This window comes from Condylura cristata, unplaced genomic scaffold (genome assembly GCF_000260355.1).
Source record: "Condylura cristata isolate star-nosed mole 26May11 unplaced genomic scaffold, ConCri1.0 scaffold00017, whole genome shotgun sequence".
NCBI lineage: Eukaryota > Metazoa > Chordata > Mammalia > Eulipotyphla > Talpidae > Condylura > Condylura cristata.
This window is the reverse complement of record NW_004567118.1, coordinates 4,061,557-4,072,892: the sequence shown is the minus strand read 5'-3', so window position 1 is coordinate 4,072,892 and position 11,336 is coordinate 4,061,557. Positions and strand designations below refer to the sequence as shown.

At 45.3% G+C, this 11,336-nt stretch overlaps 1 protein-coding gene across 1 annotated transcript in view; it reads right to left on the bottom strand.

Moving 5' to 3' along the window:
* Nucleotides 1-6,965: 6,965 nt before the first annotated feature.
* KRT23 (keratin 23, type I) overlaps nt 6,966-11,336 on the bottom strand; it is a 12,501-nt gene continuing 8,130 nt past the window's right edge. The window contains exons 4-8 of the mRNA XM_004684212.2: nt 11,033-11,194; nt 10,833-10,955; nt 9,430-9,650; nt 8,601-8,632; nt 6,966-7,323 (exon numbers count right to left, since the gene is read on the bottom strand). Of these exons, the coding sequence (XP_004684269.1) occupies nt 7,229-7,323; nt 8,601-8,632; nt 9,430-9,650; nt 10,833-10,955; nt 11,033-11,194 (633 nt within the window). The 3' untranslated portion in view covers nt 6,966-7,228. The remainder of the gene's footprint in view (nt 7,324-8,600; nt 8,633-9,429; nt 9,651-10,832; nt 10,956-11,032; nt 11,195-11,336) is intronic.

Genomic DNA, 11,336 nt, shown 5'->3' with positions numbered 1-11,336 from the left:
TCTTAAAAACAAAGACTGACAACATCAGTGATGATAATGGAAGCCACCAGGCTAGAGCCTGGTCGAGCTTAGTGTGGAGTAGGACATCACATCACAGAGGTATTGGGGTTTTTCTTAAAAGTTCCGTCATTGTCTGTTTCACTGAATAAAGAAATGGTTCTCGAAGAAGATGTAGGGAGATGTGATGGGTGGATTCTCACAAGTAAATAGCAGCTGCAGTTCAGTGCTGTGTTAGCTAAGCCGATACTGCAGGATATCATGTTTCATCCCCCTCAAACTTTTCAGGACTTGTACTAATGCATTGAGGCCAGGAGTAAAAACTGGGACTGGGTTGTTAATCTTCTTAGTGTCCAGGGAAAATTCTAATGATGCCACCTTTCTTGACCTAGTTTTCTTCTATTTCAGTTCACATTCAGTTATAGATGAGATATTCACTCTAGGGGGATATGTCAAAGCGAATGAAGTGAAGCCATCATAATCTTGCTACTCAGAGACTAGCAAAATGAATCAATAGCTTCATCATTATCTGGGAGCTTGTTAGAAATGCAGAATCTTGAGCTCCCAAACCTGACTTGCTGGAAACCAAGAATCTGCATTTAAAAAGATCTCCAGGTTAAATGCATGCGGTTAAGATTTGAGAAGCAGTAATATATGCTTACACTCACAATACACATATGTACATGTATATACATATGCACATGTATACACATGTGTGTATATGACTTGGGGCTAGATGTTGACCCCAAACTACTGCCCCTTCAAGTGCTGGGTGCAACAGAGATCCAGGATGTTTTGTGCTAACATGCTGGCTAGGATCCTTCTAACTGTGGCCCATCTACCATCTCCATCTTCTCTAATCCTTATCTAGGTGTGTCAGGAGATTTAGTTTTGATGGAAACTAGAAGTCAGTGTAAGGTCTAACTTGACAGACTAAGGAATGTGGTCCTTTAAGTTTGGAACTTGCTAAGTTCTTCCTTGCTGTAGACCGAGAGAGTTTTAGGCTAAGGTGAAGGTAAGTTAAGAAAAATCCTGCCATGCACAAAAGATGGGCAGGTAGCTGTTGGTCATAAAAATATGTCCTTTCTTAGTCCTGAGTGTACATTTCTGACTTGGGTGGATTATTCTAGCACCATGCCAATTCACAGTTCTCATCCTTGGATTCTCAGCTCACACCAAAACTACCAGGAAGAGTTCATCAAAACACATTGGCTGGAGTTAGGCTTTCCACTGCTTTAACACCCTATGTGACTTTGAGCAATGCTGGAAAGAGCACGTATGCTGGGTGCTGATTCTGTTTCCACCCCTTTTAGACACAGGACCACACGTAGATGAACTTACTCCATAGAGGAGCACAGTGAGGATAAGTAACCGGGAAGGTCGTGACGTGTGCCACATGAGGTCATGAGTGAAGGCTCTGTCAAGAATAGTTGTTTTTGCCAACATTTCTTCTTGCATACATGTGTGTCACTGCATGGGTGTTGTGTTGTGTATGCATACTTTTAAAATTAGCATAAGTTGACTTGTTTTTATTAGGTGACTCGATTTTATTAGATAGCTCCTAATTTAAATTTCAAAGGCAAGTTTTGGTGAGTTGGACAGTCCTTGTGCTGTGATGAACACACACTCACACTCATGCACATACTCACACTGACACACAGGTTCTTCAGTAAACTCCTACGCAAGGTGAGGCCGTCGGCTCGTGGAATGTGCCAGGGCCGCCATCTTCCTTTTTGCATGGTCTCACTGCAGGTGCATTTTAGAAACTGATCCCTTTGAGACAGTGACATGGGTTTTCATAATAGATGAAATAAAATGGGGGATGAGTCACATGCATGGTGATAGATCATGTGTGTGGTAAGTCAGAGAAATCAGCTCTGGTGATGATACAAAAATAAACATCAGGACACTTTAGGGGATAGGCATAAACTCCCCAAATCATAAAAGTACTTCTTAATTAAAGATCAACCTCAATTTAAAGTATAGTGTTGTAAATAAACACACCTAGAGCGAATGAATCATATACCAGGGTCTCAAGGACTTGAAGTCCTAAATACTATAACCCAGCAGTCAATTCATCTTAACCTGTGAAGGCCTAGAACATTCTGCTTAAGGAGAACATAACTTAGCTACATAGAAATGGGTCACCTTTCAGTGAAACTCTTGATCTGGGTGATAATGTTAGCATAAGTATTTATAGAGAATTTGTTAATGTCTCTGGAATGAGGAACACGAAGAGAGTGAAAAGGAGTCAAAACTCAAAGATAAGAAGGCTTGAGCTCGATAGCTTAGTATATCCAGTGAAGGGCTGGGATGCTCTTTCTCTCTGACTTGGAGTTACGCTGCTTGGTCCCAGCTATGAAGAGGCAGAGAGGGAGGCTTTGGATGTACAGGGTGGTGGCTTTGCTCTCTGCCATCTCTGAAGAAGGGAGACCTTGACTGTTCTCTTGGAAGCTCTGGGGCTTCATGTGTGGTTACTGGGAGAGAACCTCTGTGAAGATCCATTTCAGTCTTAAAATGACAAAAACCCTGACCAAAATTTAGTGAGAAGCAAACAGCTGAGGCTTCAACCAAATATTGTCACCAGCAAATAATGATCTTTCTATTGAAAATACATCATTTTGCTTATCTATTGCTGCATGGAAAATGGTCCCAAAACTTACTGGCTTCAAACAACTGCTATTTTATTAGTTCATTATTCTGTGGATTTTGGATTCACAGTCCTGGAATGGCTTGTTTTTGCTTCCTGCTGTCTGAGGCCTCTGTGGGGTTGGCTTGAGCAGCTGAGAGTTAGCTGGAATGGTTTGGCCAGAGTTTTATGTTAATGGTGGTTGGCTAAGCTTCTCAGTTTGCGGTTTCTCCATGAGCTTAGACCCCTTCACAGGATGCTGGTCCCGGGGAAAGCTGAATTTCTTCTTCTTTGTTTTTTTTTTTTTTACGATTTATTTATTTGTGCATACAGAACTGGGGTACAGGCCAGAGCTGCAGGGATGGTGAAAGGATTTACCAGAGGCAGAGTGAGGAGCAGAACAGGCAGATAGAGGAAGTACACTGCTGAGGGGAGCAACGGGCGGGTCAGGAGAGGTCTGCCACTCCATGTGGTCACCTCCCCAGCAGGCGGGGATCGAACTCATATGGAAGTGGCTTAAGTTTCTTAGTGCTGCGCTTTAACCCACTGCGCCACCAGGGAGGGCTGGAAGCTGAACTTCTTAAATGGCAGTTGCATTCTTAGCTGGAACATTCCAGAAGAATGCCCTTGAAGGACTAGTACTAATAAGCCTCTGCTTATCTCACACATGGGATGTTTGTGGGCCAAAGTGAGTCACATGTCTGACAGCCAGAGAAAATGTGGCAGGATCTATGAGGGACAGGAGTGCTGGTAGTGAGGATTTACTAAGGCTGCCTGAAAACAGGCAGAAAACAATACTATTATTTTGTCTCCATCTTCTAGTACAGAGCCTAACTACATCTATGTTTAAGTATGATGCAATATTGCCCAAAGGCCATAAAAGATACTGTTGGAATTATTGAAAAAAAAAGTACACGAATTTAATTTTATTGAAAGGAGAAGTCAAATATAAAACATGAGTCACCGTCTCAGGATTGATTTTTGTCTACATGTAGAATTATGCTTTTTTTATCCCAAAGAAATGACATACCATGTTGTTGGACACCAGATAAACTTCATAACTCCCCCATGCTATCTGCAGTCTGTGTTACATCATTTATCAAAGACTAGCTGTAAAGAAGACAAAAATATCAAATCTCAAGCACCCAGTTTAGAGTTTTTTGCTTATAATGTTGGCATTTTTGCAGATTTGTTCCAGCCTGAGAATCCCTGCCTTAATTATTTTGCCTTTTTTTTTAAGATTTATTTATTTATGCATACAGAACTGGGGTACAGGCCAGAGGTGCAGGGGCAGTGAGAGGATTCACCAGAGACAGAGTGGGGAGCAGAATAGGCTGACTGACAAAGTACACTGCTGAGGGGAGCAGCGGGCGGGTCAGGAGAGGTCTGCCATGAGAAGTGGGTCAGCTCCGGGGCGGGGATCGAACTCATGCTGAAGCGGCTTTAGCTTCTTAGTGCTGTGCTCTACCTGCTGCACCACCAGGGAGGGCCCTATTTTGGCTTTTAACAGTTGAAAAATTTACACTTGTTATTTTAAATTTGCTGTAAGTTAAAAAAAAGAAAGTGATGCTTTCTTCAATGCTAATGATACCAAGTGTCAGAGATGTTGGAGGGGCAGATTCCTAGGGTGGTCAGATTCTCAGGAAGGCCTGGCTGACCTTTCTGGAGTTTGCCTTTCTCATCTCCACACTGGGAGGATTTCATCAGTGATTGCTATGCTTTCTTCTAGTGTTGACATTTTGGGTTGAGCTTAACTGTTAGAGAAATATAAAATGTTCACTTGGGATAACAACTCTAGTATTTCTTTAAGGAAAATTTTACTTACGTGTTGCTTAGATGAAATTTTAAGTCACTTGACTTAGGAACATTTTGCTTTATCTGTATGTTACTGTTTTATTTTGCTGTGAGAAAAACAAATCAAGTCTAGGTAAAAGAAATAAATAAACTAAAATAAGAAATAGAAACTTAACTATAGAAGCCTCATGTTTGGGAAAATGTTTGATACAGTGTCTAAAAAAAGATTTTGCCAGGCTGAGGTGGAAATAAATTTGTAAAGTTTTGTGAACCTTTTTGCAATATTCATTTTTGAAGTGCTTATTCAGTTGTATTTCTTGGAAGTAGTTCTCTTTAGTTCTGTAAAATGTAACAACTTTGAGGCATTTGGGGGTACCTGGAGGAGGTTCTTAAGGGAAATATGAAGAAATGAATAATATGGGGAATAAACACAAAAATATAAAAATGGTCACCTGCTGTTATTGAAGCAGGAGGTTTTCAAACTTGTTTGTACAATCTGATTGCTTGGGACTTTTTAATTTCTGGTCCAACCTTCAGAAATTCTCTCTTTTTTTTTAATTCTAAAGATTTATTTATTTATGCATAGAAGAACTGGGGTATAGGCCAGAGATTTGGCAGGGGGAAGGGAGAGGATTCACCAGAGACAGAGTGGGGAGCAGAACAGGCAGATTGAGCAAATACACTGTGAAGGGGAGCAGCAGGAGAGACAGGAGAGGTCTGCTGCGTGGGTTAGTTCCTGTACTGGGGATGGAACTCAGGCCGGCATGGTGCTAGCACTGAGACTTAACCCCTAGGTCACGAGGGAGGCCCCCAAACTTCCGAAATAGTGATTAAATTGATCTCTAACATGGCCTAGGTGTTAGAATTTTAAAATCTCTCTAGGTGAACCAGGAGAGCAGCCAAGGTTGAGTGTACCTGTGCTACAGAAAGTCTCCAGTTTTTGTTCCTCTGTAATTCCAGTCTTTGCTCTCTTTTCAGCTTAGTGATTTTCCCTCCCTGGGAGCATACACTTGCTTATAAATAATAATAATAATAATAAAATTTTATGAAATTTAGTTCCCATCATTTACCGGGTAGGTGTGTAAAAAACATTTGTAGAAAAGCGAACATTCAACGGTCATGTGATTGGATTGATAGATTCCAGCTGGATGTTTCTACCCACTACTGAGTGGAACGATTGGGAAATCTGTTGACTTAACTAAATTCCAAAGCAATACTTTGTATTTCTCCAGATGAGTCAACTCTTGTGTTACTGGGTTTTGGGATAATGGAATGATTGTTATTTACTCAAAATATTTCTATAGTGAAAACAAAAAAATTTACTGCCTACTCCTTATGTGGGTTGGGTGTATGTTGTTCAAAACCAAATACAAACAAAGACTTCTTGGGTTGGTAACTCATCGGAACACACAGACACTAATCAATTTGTAATGGGTGTTTTGCAAGATTTTGTGCTGCTTTAGATGTAGGAGAGAGTTTACTCTATGCTTCCTTAGCTCATGCACATGCAATTGTCTCTTTATTCAGGAAGATGGCTTAATTTTCTCTCCCTTTGTCTTTCAGTAAAACAGAGGTGTTCTAGTTTGAATGTCTGTGCCTCCACAGATGTGTTGAAATCCTAGTCCCTGAAGGTAATGGTGTTGGGAGGGTTTTAGGTTGTGAAGCTTGATTTCTCATGCAGGGGATTCATGCTCATATAACAGAGACCCCACATCATTCCTTAGTTATGTACCAGGGAGCGGTGGTCCCCAGAAGGTGGCCATCGGGTGTCTTCACGTTGGACGTCTCAGCCTTCAGAACCATGAGAAGTAAGTTTATGTTGTTTATAAGCTTCCAGTGTGCAGTACAACCTTGTAATTCTGAGTTCATGGACATGTGGATTTTCATCTCCTTTTCTCCAGTGTTGCTGGTGCTTATGACTTGACAAAGTGGCGTCTGCTCCAGAGGACACAGGGTCCTGTCCCCATGCTTAGCCCCTACCATGGCTCTGTGTGATAGTCTGGATTTTGATATTTGCAATTCCAATTATTACTTTACCTTGTAAGGTTTTTGCAACTTATCGATAACAAGGGCTTTTTCTAAGTTCCCCTTTCTATTTTTAACTCTCTAAAGGTGTTTCAGGTTTATTATTATTATTATTATTATTATTTAATTTATTTTTTAAATAAATATAATAGTTTATTTTTACATCATTTTGTATTTTTTTAAATCTCAATTGTAATCCCCGTGGATTTCTTTATTATTATTATTATTTAATGTGAGGTGGACTAGTGTTTGATAACCTCAAATTCTCTCTGGGCTCCCCTTTCTCTGCTTTCCCCCCTTTCTCCTGGTACAAGCCTAGAGCCTCATGAGCCCTTCTTGTTGCTAGAATCACAGTTCTGCTCAGTGTTCGGCTGCTGTGACTGCGATGGAAGCATCTGGTTCCTTCTGGAACGTTCACAAACAATGCTCTGAGGACCCCACTTTAGGAAGTGACCTTGAGCCTTGTCTTAACTTATGGTATTAAAAAAAAATGACAAGACACAGAATTAATGGAGCTTTATTGGCTACAGAAGGATGGGAGTCTGAGAACTGTCACAGGAAGAGGAGCTTTAAGCTCACAAACTCATGCTTTGATTTGAAAAGTGCAGCAGTGTGTAAGTTCATTAGGGGACCTCTGGGGAGGTTGCTACAGAGAGAAAAATAAAACCTTCCAAGTTGGATAACTATGAGGATACCTCTTAGGTCTCACCCACTTGTGTCTGGGCAAGGATTTTCCATTGGGGAAAAAATAGTTCTTACAACAGGCAGAGACTGTGTCCGGCTTCACACGTACTTTTGGATCTCATTCACTTGAGAAAGAACAATTCTTCCATTGACGCTCTCCCGTGTTATGGCCTTGATCGTTGGAGCTGCAGATGCTGAGGGAAAGAGCAGTGTAGAGGTCACAGCCATGCTGGCCCCACCTTCTGAGCAATCTCGCTTCAGCTCCCAACTCTCAGTGCCTGAAGGCTCATCGTGCCTTCCAGAACATGCATCCTCCTAAGCAATATGGTGGGCTTTACTGGAGCAAAAAAGTGGCCTTCCCTCCCACCCTCTAGGAAATGAGGGTGTCAGACACTGTCAGAGGTCAGTGTCAGAGGTCAAGCCCCTCTAGAGGTCAGGACCTTCATCAACGGCAGGGCTGACACAGAATCTGGTTTCTCTCTGGGTGGGCTTCGCAGCACTCGCCCTACAGATTCTGTGAGCATGCTGAGGGCTGGCTGGGCCCCTCGTGTGAAGATCTAAGCCACGTGAGGACTGGTGATGAGCAGACAAGTTCCTCCTGCCACATGGGCAGAGACAGGCCTTGTTTGAAAACTTGTCCTGTGGCCATATCAGCAAATGGGCCCTAGGGAGGAAGAACAGGACCATTCATAGAGCAAGATGGGGAACTTCATTAAAAATCAAACCTCTCCAGCAGCAGAATGGGCCACCCTATGAAGTTGTGGGGCTCCCCTCCCTGGAGAGGCCAAAGGGCCATCTGCTGGGACCTTGTATCTGCCGTGATGGTTACTGGAACTAGAATTCTGACTCCCCAAGGCCTCACACATTTTTGCCATGAACTAATCAGGGAGCACCACTTGTCCCGGCTGTCGTTTCTTAGAACTTTTTTAGTGAGATATTAATGGTAATCTGGGAAAGCAGGATCTCCCCAGGACACTGGGGAGAATTAGGTTGAACGACATAACTTTTGTCATGGATCTTGCCCGTGGCTCCCTGTCTTGCCCACAGCAGTACTTGTTCTCCCTGGCACAGTGAAATGCTACGCTACTGCTCATGAAGAGGATAACAACGCGTGTTACGGCAGAGCGGATCACCCCTGCTCTTCCAATTCCCAATGAAGCTTTCATAGAACATGAGTCCCCATAGGATACAGTTGGGGAAATGATGTGACATCATTTTCTGGGGAGTTTGTGAACAGATTTCATTATTTAATAGAATATTAGCGGTTGCCTTGTCTACTGCTGACAGAACTTTCGTATGTATTGTTGAGGACAACACTGAATGAGAGCTTATTTTGTTCTGTATTAGTTGACATGTTAAGTGACACAGGATGTCTGGGTGTGCCCTGGGGATTGTGGATGCAACAGTCTGGTAAGTGTGCTGGTTAATGTAAAGAAGTGGGTTCAAATAGTGAAAGACCGATTAGTTTTACCTTTCATGCTTGACCGCATATCTTCCTTTGTCCTACAAAAGTGATAATGGTTACAATTCATTTTAGTATTGGCAGCAATCATAAAAAGTCTCAAGCTGAACTAATTTCCTTGGCCTATCTGTAAATTCATCACTTTTAGTGAGAGTAATTGTCTGGACTCTGGAACCCCAAGGTCACGAGTTCATGGGAGAACCTCCCTGCTCTGGAGGTAGAGCATGGGTCTTGCCCGTGGCTCCCTGTCTTGCCATTACCCGTTAGCCCCTGGGAAGTCGAAGTCTCCAGATCCCTCTCTCCTTTCAGCTGCAGGGTGGCTCTGCCAGATCCTTGCCAGGGCCTGGACCCCCGTGGAGCAGCCCAGGCTTCTCAGGCTATTCCAAATTTGGTGTGATGACACTTTACTTATATGTTACAAACAAAAGCAATCCAAAACTTTTGACTTACAGGTTTGGTTCTTGGGCATCAGGACTGAGCCACACCAGCATTGTCTAACCCTTTCTCCAGGGTGTTAGAATATGTATGCCCCTTTGGTGGACAACTGCTGTTACCTCCCAAGGTGCTTAGACATACCAGGTTGACAATCTCTAGGAGGCTTTCTATTCCTCTAGAGGGAAACACTATAGCCAAACCTTGGTTACTTCTTTCTAGAGATTTTAATATATTAATTTGAGCCATCGACCTCAAATCTCAGCATCTTGCAAGTAAGAGCTGATTAAGTCACGTGTGCTGGTTGGTGGAATGTAATCTGACCTGAGTATCTTCAGGTCCTCTGACAAAGGGCCCCTGGCTGATGGGCCCCTGGCGCCCTCCCTCCTTCCCGCCCTGGCCTTACCCTCTGCCCTCGCCCTCCAGGAGCTGGCGGTAGGTGGCGATTTCCTTCTCCAGGTGGGTTTTGATGCCCAGCAGGATCTTGTACTCGGTGTTCTGACGCTCCAGGTCATGGCGAAGCTGCCTCAGTTCCTCCTCATAGTGGGAGATGACGGCCTGCATGTCCCGCAGCTGGCAGGAGTAGCGAGACTGGGTCTCTGAGAGCATGTCCTCTAGGGCGGATTTCTGTAAGGGGAAGGGACATCTCTCTCATCCATCAGCAGACACCTCAGCTGACTCAGTCAGTGCCCTTGCGAGGGGTTAGCCCTGATCCCTGCTCTTTTCTTGGGACGCCAACATGAGAAGCAGACAGACTTGTACGTTCTGGACTTGTGTCTGGTTGGAACAGTGTTGGGGGCTTTTGAAGCCCAGTTTTATAGGCATTAAACCTTTGTGGCAAGGAGCTCGTGGCAACTCTTGGAGCTCTGCTGCGCTCCTGAGCATTTATGGTATATGCTGCCCATTTGGGGTAGGGCGTTGGGCACCTGCTGCCATCCCCGATCTGCCCCTCGCCTTCTCATGCTTATGCTTCAGCCCTGCCAGAATGTAAACTCCACTAGCAAGCTCTCAGAACGGAGAACACGCCAGAGGCACGGGCTGGGTGTAAGTGCCCGGTGGACCTCAAGGGCCATGCTGAAGTACCATGTGTCAAGCAGCAACTGAGCTGCTCCTGGCTTGTCATGCTGCCTTGACAGTCATAGTTTCAGAGTCTCTCATGTCACAGGCTCACAGGACATAACAGTAATTTTCCTCCTGCACCAGCACCAAAGGGAACTGCTGACGCCCCCCAAGCCTGAGCACAGTGGAGCACGAGGGGTGAAGTGGTGAAGGAGGGAAGGCTCAGACAGGCCGCAAAGGGCATCCAACCACTGACGTAGCCTAATGAACTCTGGGTGCTTCTGCCACTCATGGTGGTGTTTTCCTGGGAACCATGACAATGGCAGCAGGGATTTAGCCTCAAGAGTGTGGAGTTTGCCCGTGGGCAGACACGCCTTGTGGGACGCCAGTGCTGTGGGCAGCCGGGGCTGGATGTGCCAGTTCATGATGGGGCTGGGGGGCTCAGCCTGGTGGTGAGTGGGGTGAGCACTGGTAGAGATTCTGGGAGCTGCCCCACCCCAAACACCCCTGGCCTTTCACTAGCTGAGTGACCTCGGCCAACTCGCTCAATGTTCTGTGCTTTGGTTCCTCCTCTCCAAAGTGGAGCCCTTTCTGGGAAGGTGAGTGTGAGAGTGCTGGAGCCAGGAACCATTTGGAGGGAAAGTGGGGAGTGACGATGTCCTGGGGGGTGGAGGTGGGCCAGGGGAGACGACTGGGCAGGCCTAGTGGGGTGGGAGGAGGCTGATCCGCACTGTCCTCCTTTAGACTCACCCTGCTGTGCTGGGCCTGCAGGTCAATCTCCAGGGCCTGGAACGTTCGCTTCAGCTCATGGATGTCACTCTGGCTGCTGGGCACGGCCGCGGGGGGTGCTGCCTGCTGGGCCATGGCTGCCGCCTGGAGTCCAAGCACAAGGCAGGCGTTGGCACTGGCTGGCAGGAAGGGGCTTTGGAGCGTCAGCAACATTCCCTTACCTGCTCTTTGTACCAAGCGTCCAAGTCTTGATGCTTCTTCTTTATTATGAACTCATACTCCTGCCTCATGTCCTCCAGGACCTTGATCAGGTCCTCTCCTGGGGCTGCATCCAGCTTCACGTTGACCTTGAAGTCACTTGGTGTGTGCTGTTCCTCCATTTCCTGTGGGCAACAGAGGCAGGCAGTGTGAGCCCAGAGCAGGTGGTGTGACCCCAGAGGCTGGTGGTGTGACCCCAGGACAGGCGGTGTGAGCTTAGAGCAGGTGGTGTGACCCCAGAGGCTGGTGGTGTGACGCCAGAACAGG